This window comes from Ceratosolen solmsi, unplaced genomic scaffold, assembly GCF_000503995.2.
Source record: "Ceratosolen solmsi marchali unplaced genomic scaffold, CerSol_1.0 scaffold41, whole genome shotgun sequence".
Classification (NCBI taxonomy): Eukaryota; Metazoa; Arthropoda; class Insecta; order Hymenoptera; family Agaonidae; genus Ceratosolen; species Ceratosolen solmsi.
Genome location: NW_011948424.1, coordinates 2881889 through 2904117, shown reverse-complemented (window position 1 = coordinate 2904117; position 22229 = coordinate 2881889). Strand labels below are relative to the sequence as shown.

Below are 22229 nucleotides of genomic sequence, written 5' to 3'. Positions count from 1 at the left end.
CACACACACACACACACACACACACACACACACACACACACTCAACATCTCTTTATCTCTCTTTACAACTTTTATTGCATGACGTTTGAAATCTCAAATTAATATTTGGTAATTTTGACGAGCCTATTTATTTAGCTCTATTTCAGATTTACTAAATTCGTTTTAAAAATCCTTCTATGTAGCAAGATTTACAATTCTATATGCAGTGGTATGTTGATAAACATATTAAATTTATTATTTTTAAAATTAATTATAAATTGTTACGTATTTTCGTAATACATGACATTTATACGACAATTTGACCGCAATTGAGCATATATAAACATCACACATACATAATACATAATTAAATAGAAATATTGATATAAAATATTTACATTAATGTTTTTAATATAACGATATGGTATTAAGCATTAATAGAAATAATGTTAATAATTTGTTAATAAGTTTTATCAATATTATATGAGAATGTATGGTATTTTAGGTATAGAGAAATTCGCAATAAAGAAAAATAAATAATAATAATAGATATAATTTTCAAAGATTTATGTGCCGAATTAAAATTAGCTATTTAAACATTCAAGTTTGATTTGTGATTTGAAGAATATTCGATGATCTTTATCGCAATGTAAAATTTAATATAATGTATTGGCAGTCTTAAATGTCACTGTTTCCAAACGTCATTAATGTTCTCTAAAGTTACGATGATCAACAATTAATAACAGAAAAATAAATGAGATATATTCATTTAAGCAGCATTCTATGCCCATATAATTCGAGCAAAAACATTTTAGTGCTTAAGTACCAATTAATCGCTATTCTATAGATAATTAACGATAAAAACATATGTATTCGCGTACAATTTCACACATAATTTTATAATATTAAAATAATTTCGTATTAAAGAAACAAAGGCTAATAGCCTATTATTCAATTTGATTGATTGATTATCAGTGTAGTTGAAAATAAATTGTTATCAATTGTAATTACAGCGCGCCATTTAATATATTTTAAAATAGTTATTGTGTTGGTTATTTTTTTGTTTTTTTTTCTTTTCCACATCAGAGACAATTAATTAGTAAATGGCTTTTGTTGCACTGCTGCAACTTACTATTTATAATTCTCGTGAATTTAATGTTGTTTGTTTTTTCTAACTACAGAAAGATGGAAAAATCTCTAAAAAAAATTCTTAATAAAACGTATAGCTCATGGAGTCACGCTTTAATATACAATTAATGTAAAAATACTTATAAAGTGTGAATCATAATATCTCAATTACGCGATAAGATTTGTATCGCCGACTTTCATTTTTTATCGCGTAGTTTTCTTGTTATGAAATAGAAATGAGAAAAAGCGGGCTTAATCGAAATTGTGGGGATTTAATATTTGCAACGTGACGTTTGCTCATTAAGCCACTGTAATGAGAGATTACAGGAAATGCCCATACGACTATTATAAAGTCAATACGATAATACAGCAATAATAAGCTCATAAGGCACGACGTTGCTGCCTCTATAACAAGTGAACTCCATTGTTCCAGGCCCTGGTCTTCGCCCTCAGCATCCAGTGTCATCAGCACGAGCAACAACACCTCGTCCCTCTCGTCGTCCTCCTCCGTCTCGTCGTCGTGCTCGGGGGTGGATTGGTCGTGGGTGGAGGAAGTTGAGATCGAGTGCTGCGCCGACAAGGTGCCGCCGCAGCCGCCACCGTCACCGCCACCGCCACCTCCACCCCCGCTGCCACCGCCTTGGGAGGTGCCGCCGGTCACCGATCAGCGGCTACGGCGGTGCGGCTCCCCCACCGGGGAATCCGCGGGGCGCATGCGCGCCAAGCGTCTGGCCGGCCGCGCAAACAACGATGCCAGTGTCGCGATGTCCGTCGCCGCGGCGGCCAAGAGTCCGACCCCTGCCGCCACGGACGTTGCCGCGGACCCACCGCGGATCAGCGACGCGCGCCACTTCCGGTCGAGCAATCCTCCCGAGGCCAATGGGCAGCGCAGCCTCGCGGACCTCCCCAGGATGCCCGGGGCGCCCGGGAGTTGCGAAAGGTAGGTGGCCGATCTTCGTACTCCAGACCTCCCTTCGCTGATCTCCGGACTGGATTATCGGATCGTTTATCCCAACCGCAGCCGATATTTCACTTTTCGTTTTCCATTATTCGGATACATTTTGACATTTGCCATTGCCCTAAGTGATAAACGCATTACTGTGGCCGCTCGATATCATTATTGTTAAGCCCGGGGCTAAATTCACTAATTTCACATGTCGCGAGCTAATGAATAATCTTGAATGAAGGAATGAGCGAGTCGGCCAATGAATGATATTTACGGCATGAAAATCATTGGCAAATTTGCTTTTCAAATTGTTCGACTACCGTTGACTTCGCCCACAGACCTTGTTTTCGCGAATTATTAAATTTCCACCGGAATGTTTATCCAAGCACATAATGCACGTGTCCACACTACTATAATATTCAAAACATATATTATATCATAGAATTTATTGTGGTTGCGATAGCGACGGGCGATTAGGGGTCGTTTGATCTAAAACATTCCGACAGTATAATTTATAATTTTACGGTAATTTTCGGTTTCTTCTATAAAGTAAAAAATTTTATAGTACATGGAAATTCTGCGATTACGTTCTTTTACTTGTACTAATGTAAATAGTAGTTGTCTCTTAATAGTAAAAAAAAATTTTCTTTAAAACATCGAATCTATCATGTGCTTAGATTAAAAATTTTTGCCCACTTGACGCAAGCAAAGATTTAGCATTGCCTTCAATTTATGATTATTTTTCTGCTCTCTCTCTCTCTCTCTCTCTCTCTCTCTCTCTCACACCCCTCTCTTCTCATCTTTCATCGGGAAAGATTTTTTATTACCGTCAGACAAACTGTCATTAAGTTATATATTTATAATACGCGCAGCCTCATAACTTCGCGAATAGATATTTATTAATAAACGAATAGTAACCAAAGATAATGGAATCGAATATGCTGGAACAATTCGGTACTTAAAATTATAGAAATGGCACACTCAAAGAAATCCTTATCGGCCTAAAAGTATAGCTAAATCATAATTAGTCATCAATTTACAAATTATAGTCACATTTATTAATTTAGCCAGTTATTGATAATTTAACATAATACCGGGAATGTGAATGCGCGCCTACACATACATATGCACACGCGCGCGCGCGCACGCATACATTTGTCATGTATCTGATTGTTCCAACTGTCGGGCATAAAATATGCATTTATTTAAAAAGCTATAAATAATTTTAAAATCAGTGCACTCGTCATTACGAGCATCTATTACATTCGATAAACTAGTAAATCGAACAAAACTATCATTACTAACTGTAATTGACATTAATTTAAACACCAATCGTTTCTCCTTCCCTCTCGCGCCCCAATTGAATTAATAAATCATTTATACACTATGTGACAAATTTTTGACGTCGGCTTGAATAAAAAATGAAGCATATAGAAACAAAATCGACATTTCGAACTTCCGACTTGGTAATAGAAAATTAACGAGCAAAGCTTTTTACTTTCTTCATCGTTTTTTCATTGTTTTTTCTTTTTTTTTTTTTTTTGTTTTTGTTTTTTTTTTTTACTCTCTGTTAATGTTTAATTGTCTTGATGAAAAAAGTGATGTGGTACGAATGTGGTTGCAGTAACAGCAGCGGCACTTTGCCATGGCTGCGCGCCTCGATGCGCCGCCTCCGTCAGTTCCGCATGTCGGACAACTCCTCGACTGTCTCGGCGCCTAACTCCCTACCGGACATCGCGCTCATAGCACCGGAAATCCTCGCCGCCCAGACGAACGACACAACGGGTGGCCTCCTCCGACCCTCGAGCGCCCCGGGTCCGGTGAGGAATAACAACGGGGCTGGCATCGAGACCGGCTCAACGACCAGCTCGACCACCAGCCCGACCACCAGCCCGACCACCAGCCCAACTGCCGCCAACGCGACCGTCGTAGGCGCGAGTGCGAGTGCTGGGGGGGTCGCGAGTGCGACTGCCAATAGTCCGCGACGCGGTCGTCGACGTGCAGGGGGCAGGTGCCAGGAGAGGCAGCAGACGAGACAGTCGGCGGCGAGTTCGGCCGAGTCGACGAGCACCTGCGCCAGCAGCATCGGCACCGGCACCGGCACCGGCGGAATGTCCAGTAGCATGAGCTCGACCTCCAGCACACCGGTCAGCCCGCAACATCAAATCGCCAATTCGACGGCTCCAAGAAGGTAAGACATCTGTCCGATAGTCGACAGTCGCTCATTATTCTCCGACGATTATTATTATTATTATTATTATTATTATTGTACGGCAGAGTATATTAGAAAGGACCCCGATACTAGCGGTTGAGTGTATGCGCGTGTGTGTGAGCTTTGTCAGTGTTGGGCCGAGGCTGATATTATTAATAGGAAGTCCGAGGATTTATGAATTCGAAAAATTTGCATTTTTCACGTATTGCGTATAAAAAATGCATTAGGAATTGCAACTTATTTTATGCCTATGGCTTGTGTTAATAATTTTTTCAGTAAAATACAGTAGAGTCGTATATATACGAACGCATAATTAAATGTATTTGTGCTAAGATGTATATTCGTAAGTTAACTGTACTTTTGTGGTCGCGGCTTTTGTCTTTATAATAATGCGCAAAATGATGTCGTGTTAAAGCCTAAAGCAATTCTATTTTGAATTTACAGAAAATTAATTTTCTTCTTCTTTAACGATACCCTAATAATGTCTAATAAATAGCCTATGTATATGCAAAAGCGAGTGTGCGCACGATATTCTTCATTATCGATGTATTAAAAGCGTATTTTCGTTTAGTCAATTATTATATACTAAGGTCGATTAAAAAAAAAAAAAACATTTCCCTCTTATCACATCGATGTATATTATTAAAGGCTAATTGATCATCTACGCGCAATTAAAATCTATAAAGCCTATTTTAATATTGTAATTGACACTCATTTGCCGTAGACGAGGAATCAATGAATGAAATTACAAATAACCAAATTGTCTTAACCCGACAGTGGGGGGGAAAAAAAAACAAAAAAAAAAAAAAAAAAAGGAACGAGCGATCGATCGTTGCAATGTGCAAGAAAATAAAGGAATAAGCATCCTTTCCCTCATCAACCAAGCCCAGTTATTACCAATGCCATAAAGCCAAGCCCTATCGTCGTAGGATGCATTGAATGCCCAGAGCAATCGCAAACAAGGGAAATAAGTGGGTGACCGGTCAACATGCTGATATGCACACATGTATCGAACATTATGGTACTCCTTTTCAGTTGTACTTGCTGATATTATCAATAAGTTGTATAATGGCATTGTAAAGAAATCGGAAGGGTGCGTCAAGTCTCGTCGTTTCTTCCTTCATTGTAAGCAGACACCGAGACTATTCCAAAAATTACTTCCGATTTACCTACATTATAGCTTATGTGTATATATATATATATATATATATATATATATATTTCAAAAGCTATTCGCGTCCCGTGAGAGTTCACTCATCTCTAATATCTAAACTAAAACAAAAAATTCCTATTTATAGTTAATGAACTTTTAATCGAGGGTTCTTATATACTTTTTGTCCTAGAGGAACAAACTCGGTACAACCATTGCCATATATAGAAGAATCAATTTTATGTCCAAATTAATTATCATGTATTTTTAAGTACGATGATGCTTTAATACGTTGTATTAAAGAAATTTCAGTGCATATATCGCTCATATAATGTAATCATATAAAAATGTTCTCGTCAACAACTCACGGTCTCTTCCAACACTTTATATTATAGTCCAGTAAAACAGAAAAGACATCCTTACTTAAAATTTTTATTTTCATATATTTGCAGACCTTATCATTGGACTTTCTTATGCCAGATTTTCTAATGATAAAAATTTATCATTTTTATATGATAAAACGTATGATAAATAGGAAAAGTTAATTTGTACAATGCTCAATATGATTACTTACAACATCGTGAAGAGATTTGTCCCAAAATGATGTATGCATACGCATAAAATACATTTTATAGTAATTATTATTTAAAATTAGCCTCTCAATGATCATTATAGCGATAGCAGATAATCGTTATTCTTTGTTAAATTAAGCCGCCTTTTAATTGAATAGTCTAAATAGGTTATCGTTAGATGGGCGTATTAAAAATCGCAAAACTTTATGTAAACTTCGAATCTGGATTTATCAGGTTAGAAAAATAATAAAAGAAGTTTTCTATATCAATCTATCGTAATTTCCTACAATTTAAAATCATACTGCATAACTGAGGTTGCTTAACAATAAATACGTGTACTCGCTTGGACATTCTACCATTTTGCTATTGGCCTTGAGACTCTACGTACAATCCAATTACCATATATATATATATATATATATATATATATATATATATATATAGCTTTCTTTTAAAACAATCTCACAATGTCCTTACGAATTTGGAAACGATTCTTGAAAATTGACGTCACTCCTACGAAGTATATCAATATTGTAACTGATAATCAGTTTGTAAAATCAGTAATATAATATCATCGTGCAATCTGTTCAAATCGTTGTAAACTTTATTTATTTTATCTCTAAGAAATTATTGATTTTTCTACTATATGATATGATTCATTTTTTGTTTTACTTTTTTTTTTTTGTTTTTTAAAAATCTGCATAGTCGATACTCGAATAGATATCATAATTGCGTGCATAAGAAAGGAAACGAGAAAGCAATTAATTTTAACCCATTAAATTACCATAAATATATTTATCAATTACATATCTTTGTATTGGACAGGCAATTGTCGATCAAAGTGTTAATGGAAAATCCGGGTTATTTATTCTTAACGTACAATGTCCATTTACAATTTAATAACTTACCCGTATTATTATTCTATAATATCGTAATAAATAAAGCATCGAGCATGATTTTACGAAATTCATAACAATTGCCTGGTAGAAAAGCCAGAACTCTGCCTGAATAAAAGGAGAATAAAAATCGTCGAGTAGCTGATCGTGTTAAAATCGATCACGCATACATCGACAACGAGCGTGTATATCTTTAGTCATCGCCGCAAGCTTAGCCAGCAAATCGGTTTGCAAACGGTCCCCGATCGTTAACGTAGAACCAACGTTGTTACTAACGCCGATCGAGGTAGTTTGGTATCAATGGGCGTGTTGGTGCTGTAGGTGGATCGCACACGCATACACTTGTATTCATTTGCGCTCCAGAGCTGAGTGTACGCGACTTCCGAGCTCTTCGATTCTCTCCCCCCCCCTCCCTTCACCGTCACCCTCACCCTCATCCTCACCCTCACCCTCACCATCACCATCACCATCACCCTCACCCTCACCATCACCATCATCCTCCCACCCATACCCTACCGTCGCACCTCCCATCGCCGCGCTCTCTGTCTCCTCCCTCCATTCTATTCCTTTCTCTTAGGCTTTTGTGCTGGCGCACGCGTATTCCTCTTTCGTATCCTATTATCTATATAGGTTTATTTTCATCTTACTCATTATTACTCTCACCATTATTACTCTTCGTTTAATTTATAATAAATATTATTGGTTCGTACACGTGGAACATTAGCCAAGGATTTGTAAAGCGTAATTTTTCGTTTGTTTAGTTAAAAGTGCAGGGATAGAAAGCTTTACATTGTAAAGAAATTTATCATATTCTTTTTGAATCTGATATTTGGAACTTTCTACCTTAAATCGAACATTAATAAATTACAGATATTTCAAGTAATATGAGCAGCATATCGAACAATTAATAGTAAAATTATAAATGATCGTATATTATAATTATAATATAAGCCGATCAATCCTTAATATATGCAATTTGAATAACACATCATCATAACGACAAATCGAAGACATTTTTATTTGGATAATAGAAAAAACAATAAAATCCGTAGTTTTAAAGCTCATACTTTTTAAATACATAATTATAAGAAAGAAGAGAATCAAGAATCCATCTATCAAGACAATAATATTTATAATAATGTTAATTTTAGAAAAGGAAGCTTACAAAATGCACAATCGATGCTCAAATTCACGAATGAGCATGAATGAGTACTAAAATTATCATAAAATGTGATGAATACTATTTTGCCACGACATTCTTGAAATTTTTCTATTCCTCTGCATTTCAAATACTTTTACATTTCAAATTAATGACTAATAATTCAATATAATATTGCAATTTATTAAGTTAATTATCAATTTATCATTATTATGAAACTTTATCAGATATCTAACGCCAATGAATACTCCGGGAAATAGAATGAAGAAGTTATAAATTTTTTTATGAAATCAGTAATTCAAATAGCTTATTAAATTGTACTATTGGTTATTGTAAATGTGCATCGTTTACAGTAACATTTAAAAAATAACAGGTGAAAAAATAAAAATTCTATTAGTTCACGGACAATCGCGCTATTCTTCTTGCAACATCCAACGGAAGTCGGTGAGTCCGTATTCGTGTCCGGCAAAATCGCTCGTTCATCATATATTTGTCCTTGTCCGAATCCGTAAAGCCTTGTATTCCTGTCTTTTTCTGCTTCACTATTATGATCAATAAATATAATATTGATCTACTTTACCGTAACGATATTGCTATAATATTTTTCATTAATGAAAATGAAAATTATTCTCGCAAATACAAAGTCATCTTATTGATTTGTAATTTTTGATTTACTAATAAAATATTCACATAAAACCATCGATTTTGAAAAATATTATTTAATTGTTCATCCATGTAAATCTACTGATATTCGTCATTCTAATAGATTGTAATATATTTTTCATAATACATTATATATTTATATTAACAATTTCATACACATTATGATAATACTCTCGTTAAAGTCCGATAACCAGAATTCTAAATGACGAAATTCTTATTTATTTGTGTATTTATTTCTTATAATTATTACTATAATAAAGTAAATTCAATGATAAAATAATAATTTAATAATGCAATTCATTAGATTAATAAGCCTCGTTCTGATAATAAATAATACTAATACATATAAATTTCAACCTTTATATAAATTTTTCTTTATAAATATAAATCTTTCTATAAGTTCTTTATTCTTATCAAATGATACGCTTAATAATTTAATTAATCTCTTTACGTAGTAAAAATATCTTATTGTAAAAACAGTTTTCCGTATGACTTTCCGCATTCAATTTCCTCGTCTTGCTAATCATCAATTACTTTTCTCTTGAGAATATTATTAAACGCACTACCCAACTAACTCTATATTAATCGTCAATGTTTAATGATTTCATTAATGAAATATTATAAGTACCGTGACCCTTTAAATATATTATTTCGACTCGTTTTTCAAAATCGACTCGTCACTTTGCTGTATGCAGCGCTTCAGGTTGCATCATAGAATTTTCCATTTTCGCTTTGTCTAACTCTTATATATAATGTATGTATCATATTAATTCCTATTATAGACAAATAAGGATTGGAGACGTGGTCATGAAGTTTATTATTTATTTAATAGATATTTTAATTGTCTAAGCCAACTGTGCAAGATTAAAAGCATTAAACGCACTGATGTCAAATAAAGTTAATTTTATTTATTACTAAATGTTACTATAGGCATAAACAATAAACAATGTGATCTTATATTCAGTACAGTGAATATTTTATTTTTGATAGTAATTTTGTAAATTGTTGTTGTAAAAAGCGGCGGATTGCAAAATTAATTTATTTAAATTGGCCGAGCGTTAATAATTAATGTATTTTTGATGACTATGATAGTCGAGGTGATCTATACGACATGAAGAAAAAAGTCTTAGATTAGAACGAATATGATATAATAATATAATAATAAACAAGAACTCGAGCGTCACAATAAAACAATAGTCTAATATTAAAAATATTAATGACAAACAGGAAGAGAACAGAGAAATATACGTTTATCAAGTGCTGCTGTTACGATTATTTTTTTTTTTTACAGTAATATAAACGCTATTAATTAATTGAATTATACAGACATAGTTTTTAGACAATAAATTTTTCAACTGTTTTTCGTTATTTTTGCTTATTATTATGTAATAATATTCTTGATAAAACTTGGGATAAATAATACAGAAGGATTATGATTAAAAATTCTCGATTATGCGACATTTTTATTATATCCGATATTTTATAATTCATTATGCTTATAGTTTTTCCCGATATTCTAATAATATTTACAGTGGGTAAGATCAAAACTATCATAAGTTATTAATTTTTTTATATGATTATTACATAGAATTATTATTATTAGTATTATTATGTTTTTACGTTTTTTTTTTTTTTTCATTTATAAATTTTGATTTCTAGGACAAAGTATTTGATTTAGAAGTACAGTGCCAAACTTTATGATGATTTTTTGATAAATAAATGAATAAAAGTTATATTTTTCCTTGTAAAGGGTATTGTTAAAATGAAACAACTTTTAAATTCAATATTCATAGAAAATAATTATTTATATATAAAATCTATATATTAATGTATGAAGCGATTAAAATGTAATATTGCAAACAACAAATATCTTATTATTAGTATTTCGATATTAAAATTTAGTAGTAACTTTTATTTTCTCTCTCTCTCTCTCTCTCTCTCTCTCTCTCTCTCTCTCTCTCTGCTACTTGTTCTCATTTGTTTGTACTTTTACTTAGGTAGACGCGACTTTAATAAAAAAAAAAAATCGAATTCTCTCGCTACTGTGACTCAGAATGTTACGTGTATACCATCGTTATTATTGAAGTAGAACGCAACGTTAGTAGATTTATATTTTTGATACATATAATTTAAAGTTAATGATTTTCCTTTAATTAATAATCAATTATGAAAGTGCGAATGGTATAAGTAAAATTTTTCACAATTAAATAATTGTAAGTGGTGCAATGCTAAGATAAAATCCATCGCCCTTGACCCTTACATATTTTAGACGGCAAAATATAAAAATAACAATCTTTTTTTGAAATATATATTTTATTTTTTGCTTTTCCTAAATCTTAAATAATGTTTCGGTATATTCTCTTGTCTTGGAACATTCATTATGATTTATTCATTGAAGTTAAAGATTTTCTTGAAATTAATTAAATCTATACAGAAAATTTGAACGGCAATAATTGTAAATTATTCAATAAAATATTCTCAGAAAATGTCAAAGATTTCTTTTGTATTAAAACAATTGACCGTTCCTACAATTGAAACTATAAATTACTAGACTACAGTTTGCTAAGAATTATTTTCTGTTACTTTGTAAATGACTTGAATCGAAAGTTTGTAAATTATAAAATTAAATATCTAATAATAGTTGAAGAAAATCAAATAATTTTCATATCATCACAGTCTTGGCTCTATTAAATGTAATTTCATTCATAATTAATCAATGTTTAAAATAGTATTATTTACATATATATATATATATATATATATATATATATATATATATATATATTATAAGATTATTTGTACTTTATTATAAGAATATACTTATTTCTTAGGGGAGAGAGAGAGAGAGAGAGAGAGAGAGAGAGAGAGAGAGAGAGAAATACATTAAAATTATTTTATTTTATTCGAGAAAAATGCACAAATTAATAATTGAATATGTTGTACAAATTCGGTTAATTAGCGTTAATTAAACGTTGATATTATAGTTAAATATAATGTTGCTCGTGATACGTTTATTTACTTTTACCTCATAGTTTATGAAAATAATATTTCATTACTTAAGGAACGGTTTTTGTAACCTGCACATGAAATACAACAACGACACAGTTTCGTGAAAAATATATGTTTGACAAAATTGTCGACTAGCTAATATAAAATCTAATTAATAATACAATATTTTGTATGAATTAGTATTTGAGCAACGAATACGTAAGGTAATAACTTGTTAACCTTATTAGTCTTATAACCCTGAATAGAAATTGAATTTGTAGACAATAATAACGAGTGCAACGTCGAATGATTCGTATCCTCCAGCTCAATCGCTTTCAGTCGACATGATCTCACTTTCTGATTGTCTTAGCATTGAACGAGAAATTTGAGGATGATAAAGAGTATTTATTGTAAGGTCGCAACGTTCTAGACTAAACTGAACGGTGAATTTTATACGTCACATAGTTGTCCATATAATGTGATCCTAGCGTCACGAATTACTTGAAAAATTACTTGCAGAGCTTAATTTCAATGCTATCATCCTTTGAAACGCAAATGTATTCTATCTGAAAATCTCGCACTGTATTTGTGCCTGTATGCGCCCGCGGGTGCCGGCTATGTACATATACGAGCGCGCGCGCGTGTGTGTGTTATTATAATTGACGTGTGATTTATGATACCGTGAAGTTTTCGCGCCATTCATTTTTGTACACGAGTGAAGCGTGTAGGATGTGTAACGTACAACGTTTAAAAATAAAGCACTTAAAAATTTTGATTTATTGATTATAGAAAATATTGAGCTCGAGTTAGAATTTAATAAGGCGAAATTAATTAAGTCTTTTCTAGAATATTAATATTATCACTTGAGCATTAGGAGAATGCAAGTAGAGTCGTCGGTTCTATCATTTGCGGTTTCTTGCGTATAGCGGTCAGCAACAAGTGTTGAAACTAAACATCTCAGCAATGTATTTGAACGTTGAAACAATGTTGAAACCTTGATAACGTACTAAATTAATGTTGTATGCGATGCGTAATGGCGTTCTATCAACGCCAATTGCAAATAAAATATTCTTCTAGTGCATTACTATGAGAAAACAATGTCTAGCTTAGAAATCAAAATAATCTGTAGATCCTTGTAAATTTTCAATTAGTCTCGAACTAATTATCAAAGAATCCAATTAGAATAACTAATAAACAACTATCCTTAAAGTAACGTCTAATGTCGAGTGATTAATAAATCTATGTATGCTGTATTCCAAACATAGATCCCCAATCAAGGTTTCAGGCCAAATGCGGTAAATGTTCTTGTCAGTATTTTTTGAGCTTAGCACACAAGTTTATGTATTTTTGTGTTAGGAGAAGGATATTTCTGAAAGGCTCGGCTTAACGGTACACGAGAGTCGCGGACGCTCACTCGCGCATTCACTCTAAGAATGTGGGACGAGCCACGGGTGGAGGTAGAGGAGGAGGAGCTGGTGAAGGAGGCCAGCTTCTTCTCTTTGTTCGTTTCGTAGTAAGAATACTTGGCTTTATCTTTCATTTCTACCTTCTACCTTCGTTGCTGTTGTATGTGTTTCAGTTTTGTTTGCACGAAACCGTCTTTTATACGTCTGTACGTACGTATGGACTCGTAACGGAAAAAAAAAGTGCCGTGGTGGTCTAATTTAACGAGACCTACTCCATCAATAACGTAATCTTCGATTTTTCTCACGAATCGAAAATGTCCGGAACGCTTCATTCATTTATTCATCATATATGATGATAATAAAATACGAAATCACAACCATAGCACGCATTTTAATATTCTTTAACTTGTATACAATATAAATTGATAGAGCTGAAAATATCAATTTAAATTGCTAGTACGAAACTTCCGAGCCAATAAGCTTGAAGAATTTATGCGGTTCGACGAGTCAAACTGTTGATCATCGTCATTAAATTTAACACTTCGAGACTTGGATAATCTACTGGTGTTATTAACTACCTTGATAACAGTTTTTATTTAATACGATTTATTTAATGATTCGTTTAATATTTATTTGATACATTAATGTGGAAATTTTTGTAAATTTAAGTTTGACACGAAAAAAAAAAAAAAAAAATAAATAAATAAAAATAAAATATAAAAAAAAAAATAAATAAATAGCGCTTGCTGTTACGAATAATATCAAATCTTCGGAGTATGAATTTATCGATATCACTTCAATGTATATAAACGAGATTTCTAACATTACAATCTACATATATGATATTTCTAACTTTCATCTAGAAAAAACAGTAGTATTTATAAGCAACAGCTTACCCTTGTTATAATTAATTATAAATGTTCTTATAAATGTGGAATGTTTGAAAATTTAGATAAGATATACGAGCGCTTATTCAAACCAAATTTATCTTGATAATAGTATGAATAAGCTTGCCTGAACAAATACTACTGTACGAGCAATTTAATATTTATGATGAAAACATTAATTTTAATATAAAATAATCTTTCAAAGCTTAAATTAAATTAGAGCATTGATAATAGCAAGGAAGTTGGCAATACACTTTCTTTTTAATTTATCGCCATCGTGATATCACTTGAAAAAGAAAAAATACAGTTAATTGCTCCAAATAATTAACTGTAATTCATCAAATGTATGTATTCAAATTTTCATAAAATTATAATGAACGATTTATTATTTACAATATTTATATATATTTTTTATATGAAATGAATATTGAACTGTTACGGTTAATAGTAATTAAAGAAAATATATTCTATATTAAAATTTTATCTTCAGAATGTTCAGAATATATTTATATAATGTATGTTACTTAGATTTTAACATTCATTTAGCGATATTCAATAGTAAATCGACCTAAAATTTTAAATTTAAACAAATAAAACGTAATATTTATTAAAAACTATTCTTCGTGCACGAGTGATAACCTACATTTAAAAAACTCCTTTTTCAACAATAAAATCTATCAAATTATGCTCTAGTTTTTAAACTGTTTCATTTATGAATAAATTCCTCTTTTTATAGAAAAATTTTTCTTTTAAAACATATAAAGAAAGCCTGTCCATAAATAGACAAATGAACAAATCATAACTAGATCGGATGAAAAATAATCGAAGTGTGTGTGTGTGTGTGTGTGTGTGTGTGTGTGCGCGCGCGCCCATATATAAATAAATAATATCCACATATTCAATAATTATTTCACATAATTACATAATTATTTTAAAAAATGAAAATCTTATGTAGAATTTGATATTTAAACGTTAAATAATGAACAGAACGATTTATTATCGTAAGAAACTTATGTAAGCCCATAATGAATATATTACACATATAATATATATATATATATATATATAAATGATTTATTTTTTTAATATTTTAGGATCTTATTTTATGCAATGCTATCTTTATGGCAGTTTGATAAAAATTTCCATTACATTATTTGTTTAAGTGAAATTTAAAAATGTGCACAAACGCTCTTTTTTTACTCTATCTTAAATCATTAGACTTTACCATAAAAGTATTTGAATGATATTCAGAAATCGAACTATCTCGTTTCAATCTCGAGCAATAGATTAAGAAACAAAATTTTTATAAAACTACCATCTACGCATAGTAATTTTGAAATAATAGGCTAATTTGTAATTACAGTTACAATACAATTACAGTTTTGCCTAATAAAACCATATTATTCTTGATGTTTAAAATATGTTCATTAAATAAATATTTTAAAATTAAATATATTTTAATTAATAGATTTTAATTTTCATTGATATAATTAATCGTAGGTATATAAGATGGTACATTTAAATTACATTATCTGCTATATAAATTTTATTTATTTCAATTATGCATACGATCATTCATTTATAAGTCTAAAAATAGTATTTGAAACCACTATTGAGGCCTGATGTAAGTATTAAATAATTAAAGCATTCAATTCCATGTAACATGATATTCTGATAATATTTACGATGTATTTATCTCGTTGAAATTTAAGTTAGACAATTTAAGTAATACAAACATGTAGTTTATTGTAATATTATAATTACAATGATAAAGTAGATTATTTACAATGTTTATCAACTTATTTACTATAATTTAATTTATACCATTAATTCCAATTCCTTCTCATAATTATTTATAGAGAATAGCATCGTAAATAAATATCTTATAAAATAAATATTTATTTTAATTATATTAATGATATATTTCCATAATCAATCATTCATCATTCTCTCGGTCCAACGTATTTTCCTCCTCCCTACTTACGTTTCATTTATTTTCGCCCGAGCAGCAGCAAGTATGTTTTCAATTTCTTTGTTTCTTTTTCATTTATTTGTTCATTTATCTAGTGCGAGAAGTTCATTTTTGTTTGAATTGTGTGTAATAATTTAATTGTAAAGCAGTTGTCGGAAGGAAAATCGTTAACACCTTTATACATTTTCACATTGAAATAAACACCTTGCATTTATATACATACACGCACGCGCGCGCGCGCGCGCGCGCACACACACACACACACACACACACATATTTACAGCTTAATATGTTTCTCATGTTTTATGAGTAGTTAAGATTTTGTTTTAAAGCAGCTTTTGCGCGCATGACGATTATTTTTTCTTTGTTTCCTTTGTTGTAATTTTTTATCTTATGCCTTACTTAATGCAAATGGCTGAATGAAAAAAAAAAAGTATAATTAGCATAATATGATGAAAAGAAAATACCAGAGCCAAGAGCGATATAATTGCACTACGTAGTTAGAAAATGTGAATTACATTATTTTTGAATAGTGGCGCTTGTGATTAACAATTCATACAAAATTATTATAACGAAATAAAACGAAAATTAATAGGTAAAACTTCATTTTTCTTAATTGCAACATCATTAATATTTATGGCCCATATCAATGTTGATGATCATAAGATGATAGTACAAAATTAACAAAAGAAACTCCAACTCCTTCGTGTAGTTGAGTCCATCTCTTTACCATTATTTAAAAATAAGCATTGCGTAGGATTTTAATCGAGCATACGTATTTACAATGACAGTCGATTCGTGACAAATGATGGCTTCCGATACTTGTACAGACAAACTTTATCCATTCCGTATAATTTTATTATTGACAGGCCAACAATGTTCCTACATCTCTACCGATGAAAGCGTAAAGTAGCTTCCGCCATCAAATCTCGAGCAATTTATTAACAAATATATCGAATTCTTGTTATTTATCAATCGTGAGCAATAAATTTATTTAGTCCGTTAAAAATTAAGCATTTCTCATTGATTTAATAGATGTAAATATTTTGGCTTCGTCAGCAAGCGTCAGCAGCTTTATATTCAATGCTATGATGATCAATCGTTTATTCTTATATTCCTATTTAGAAAAAAAGAAAAAAAGAAGAAAAAAAAAAAAAGTATCCCCTCGATATTGGTGCTTTAGTAAAGGGAGACAATATTTGTTCGTAAAGGACACACACTCTTGATTTAATTTAAAAGTAATTTTATACAGAGTACCGACTTGCCCTCTTGATTTCGAAAATTTGTCATTCGATTTCAATTTATGAAAATTTTGTAAATTCTGCTTTCCTGGGAGAGACGCGATATATTTTATACTTCAAAAACATCATTTAAATTGATTATTATTAAGCGAGTGGCCTATACACTATAATGTATATAAAAAATTTTGATCTACAATGACTTATGTTGCTTGATACTTTAATGAAACGGAGGTCATTGATGAAGAAAATTGTTGTTAAACTCGTAAAAATGATATTCTATAAAATATAATTATAATTTTTGAAATTCAATAGTTTTTATTGTGCGGCCTAAAATTCAATTACAAATTTTTTAATATAAAATTTCAGAAAATTGAAATTTTCATTACTTCTATTTATAAGTAATTTTAGTAATTTATAAGATATTCTTCTAATTTTCCTTAAAAAATTGATTTATCAAGTTTAGTTTCATGAATGATGAAAAACATTCTCGAAACAATCGAATGCATTACTTTCGAAATAATTAAGTTTACAGCTAAAGATTATATTTTAATCATGTTTGTAATATATTTCTTATCTCCTATTCTTTAGTCTATTAAATTAATTTCATAACAAAAAATTACTTTTAAAATCATATTATTATTAAATAAAATTATCTACATCGCTGTTATCATATTTATTGTGGTACGCGAGTTTTGAAAAAGTATAATAATAAAAATAATAATATATTTTTTTTTTTATTTTTTTTTTTTTTTATTTTTTTTTTATTCTAATCAATGTTTCAAAATAATGTAAATATATAAATAAAGAATTTTTTTTTTTATTAATAGTAACGTATTCGTGAAAATTTTAACAAAAATTTTAAATATACGGCTATATTTCAAAATAAATATTTAAGGTAAAATAATAAAAGTTAAAATAATAAAATATTAGGATAAAAAATGAAAAAATGAAAAAATAGATAACTCTAATTTATAATTATTAATATTTTTTAGAAAATATTTTTTATATGAGATCGAGAATAACAGTTTTCTACTTTAGAAGTAGTTTAGTTGAATAGTGCAATTATATTTCATAAAACTCCAAATAAATTAAATAAATTTCAATAGCAAAACGAAAATTAAAGTTTAAATATTGAAATTAATAGATATGCGAATGTTAAATAAATTTTCTATAAGATTATTCTGTTATTTGTCCTAAGATTTGCTCTTCCATTTCCTATCTATAATTAAAGAAATTCATCAATTTTATTATTGTGCTATAAAGAGTGAAGAATTAGGATAAGTGAAAAAGGTTTATAATCAATACTTTTTAATTATAATATTGTGTAAATAATATTTGTTGACAATACTTCTAATTCAAATAATCGATAACGAACAAATTAATAAATCTTGAATTGTGGTACATTACATTTTTTACCGATCCTTGAATAATATTTAATTTAATTTAATAATATGCTAAACTGCGTACTTATCATCGACATGTATTGAATAATCTTATCTTCATATTCATTTATTTCACAATCATATTACTCAATAATTGATGAAAGTTATATATTTTAAGAAATTTTTATTAATGTAAATATTGCACATATATTCTTCATCTTCACTCTATAATGTTTGATTAAACTCCTCGAGCTTAAATGTCGCGAAATATCTTAACAATATTATAATAATTAATTTTTTTTATTTATATATTTATTTTTTTTCTTACTCACTTTCTATCATTCTTTTTATAATGATGAAAACATAAAAAGCAAAGCAAGGACAGTATTCTTCTTCTTTAGTTTTTGGTTAACCGCAGGCAACTTAGTATCAAGCGCAAACTGCAACCGGAAACTCGGATTTTAGAACGAAAAAAAGGAGAGAAGGTAAAAGCATCACGACACTTTTTCAACGCCTTTTCTTTACTGCCCGTGAAAATTCGATGTGCAAAACTACTTTCACGGTTAAACTTTATGATTATTACATGAGGTTTAATGGCCTTCGTCATTGCAAACTTATATTTTATATTCATTATATTAAATTGAATATAATATAAAGATATTCTGTGCTTTCAGTTTTCCCGGTGTTTATATGAGATTAAGTTTTGTACACGCGTATATCAATTTTTTTTGTTTTTTTTTTGTTTTTTGTTTTTTTGTTTTTTTTGTTGCAAATTTAGTATGCATTTAACTTGGTAATCTAAAAATATCTAATTCAAATATTATGTTATTATTAATATTTTCTGCATTGAAGATTGATTTCAAGGATAGTTACATTTTTTTATGATGGTGACAATATTTACACTAACTACATTTCAATCAAAGAGTATGCAGTTGAATATTGTAGATAAGCAATCTTTAATCTATATTTTATTATAATCATTGTTAAATAAATTTTGTTCGTTTTCATTGAATTTACAAATTTCTTTATATGTAAAAATATTATTGCAAAATAATGCTATGCGCTATTCAAGATGATGTTTAGATGACTTGCATAAAACAAAAAAATTTGTAGCATATTTATTTTTCTCCTTTATCCTCCTAACATTTTCCCTTCCCGTCAAATCATGTAGTCTCTCTTATTTTTCTATTAAACCATTTCGTTTACAAAGTACAAAGCCTTTTTTTTTTGTTTTTGTTTTTGTTTTTTGTTTTTCACGGTTCATTTACTCTAAAGAAGGGGAGTGATGTTGGAAAAATATTCACCGTGAAAAATTTTTTAACGCTCTTATTTGATTGCTAAATCATTTCATAACATCATTGAATTTCTTAATTCGATTTAGTAATCACGAGCATTGTGTCCGAAGCAATATCATGATGTACATATACGTTTATGTTCTACAAAGGCAATTATCGTCAGTTAAAAAAAAAAACAATGGACTTCAATATTTTTCTTAATAGCAGTTGTAATAAATATATATTTATTTAGTATTAATTTGTTACTATAATGATGAATTAAATTAATTTCTCGGAAGTATATGCCGAGTTTATCAGAAGATAATAATTCAGTTTGTATTGATATTATTTGGAATGAAAGAATTTTAAATTATTTATAAAATAATATAGATATTTAACTGTGAGAGGATGTTAAAATGTCAAATACCGAATATTTATAGTTAAAATTCTAAAATAATAAGAATTCCATGAAGAAAGATAGATATTCAAATATTAAGTAAACACATCGATCTTCAGCTAAAAAATTTTTCTAACTCATATAATTCTTTTCTACTCTTTTCCTTTTACATTTAAGATTATTATTATATTCCTAATGAGATTATATCAATATCATCTAGAGTGATGTTGATGATAAGACGTAATAAATGATCTTGTGACAAACATGTATAATTTTATATTATATATATATAAATTAATTAAGCGTTTTACTTGTGGGAAGTAGCTTCAAGAAAATTTCAAATAAATGATTTTATATGAGCTTTAATCTTCAAATTATCATGATTAAAGCACACATGTTTATCAACTACTCCGATGGTAAATGTCTTTAAGAAATGTAAATTTTCAATAAACAGTCAAAAGCTTATTAGAAAAATTCGTTAAAGATTTGAGAATCGATGTGACAATGATTGAACGTAAAGTTTGTTGAAATGGATACTGAACTCTGGCTCTGAACAATCAAGTGCGGGCATTAAAAGCTCGGCCAATCGATAGAATTTTAATACGAGAACAAAAAAAAAAAATATATATATATATATATATATATATATTATAAGAATGATGGGAAGCATATGCTAAAGGCCTCGTCAAATTTTTCCTTCTCTCTCGAAATGTCAGCGATTCAAAAATATAGCTTCACCTATTCGAAGATAAAAGCTTTGAACACGAAAGTTCGGGGACTTTCGCTACCTTCGACCGGGCGCGCAGTATCCGGTCGAAGCTAGTTATGTCATTAACGTGCGACCAATCGCACTTACAACCACCCACACAACACTATATATATACCGTATAGCGTAGTGAAGTGGGAGGGTTAGTGGATGACGGGGGTGGGGATGGGGGGTGGGGAAGTCTTTTAGCCTAACCGCAGGCGGCGTCCGACAGGCGCATTTGTTCTTTATTGATTATTTTCCCAGGTGACGGTTGTATACTACTTGGCGTAGGCAGGACGACGTCGTCAGGTATGCGATACAGTAAACTCGCATCACCTCGCTATTACGTATTGTGCACAATAGGAAACCTTTATAGTTCGATGTAAATTAGAATACCTATAACAATTTTTTTTTTTCATTCCTTCTATATCTTATCTTATCACGTAAGAATGTCGATTGAAGCTACATATTAACAAGATGCGATTGTGTTTATAAATTGACGAATGGGAAACAAAAATAATTTTGATTATTAATAAATGTATTTTAATAAATATTGAATAATGATCTGAATAAAATGAGAGTAATTTTTTAATTATCATTGGCCATAAAGATATTGTTTATTCAATGTATATGTTAGCTATTTGGAGTGACCTACAAAATATTTTATAACTATTGTCGTAAAGAAAATTAAGTTATTCGTGTTTTTCATTAACCTAATTAAGGAATTATGGAATAGAGGAAGTTTTTCTGCTTTATTGATTACTTGAAGTATCTCATTATTTGATTGATTTTAATCACGTACAATTTTCAATGATGCAGGAAATGTAAAAATTATATAATTATAATGAATATAAAATGAGTAACGCATTTAAGTATTATGTAGTGTCAAAATTTTAAAGCCCCAATACTAAGAACACAGTGAAATATATCAACAATATATTTTCAGTATTAAATTATTAAAGTAACAGTGAGCTTATAATGAAAGCTTCATTCGTTAAAAAAAAAAAAAAAAAAAAATTGTTTTTATATATTGTTTAATAAAATTATTATTTATTATTATATAAAACTATAAAATATTTTTAATTATTGTGAAAATTAAATGTAATTTGGCTTATAAACAATTTCATTTAAACCATTATAGATTTTTTATTTAATTAATATGCTAATTACCATTTTTCTTATCGCTAATAAATTTCAGTATTACAATTTGCATATAATTAATATATAAT

At 29.9% G+C, this 22229-nt stretch overlaps 1 protein-coding gene across 1 annotated transcript in view; it reads left to right on the top strand.

Moving 5' to 3' along the window:
• bdg (sodium-dependent transporter bedraggled) overlaps positions 1-22229 on the top strand; it is a gene marked incomplete at its 3' end in the record, with an annotated part of 106945 nt that overhangs the window by 27795 nt on the left and 56921 nt on the right. Inside the window, exons 3-4 of the mRNA XM_011500186.1 lie at positions 1541-2047; positions 3678-4244. Coding sequence (XP_011498488.1) covers positions 1541-2047; positions 3678-4244 — 1074 coding nt within the window. The remainder of the gene's footprint in view (positions 1-1540; positions 2048-3677; positions 4245-22229) is intronic.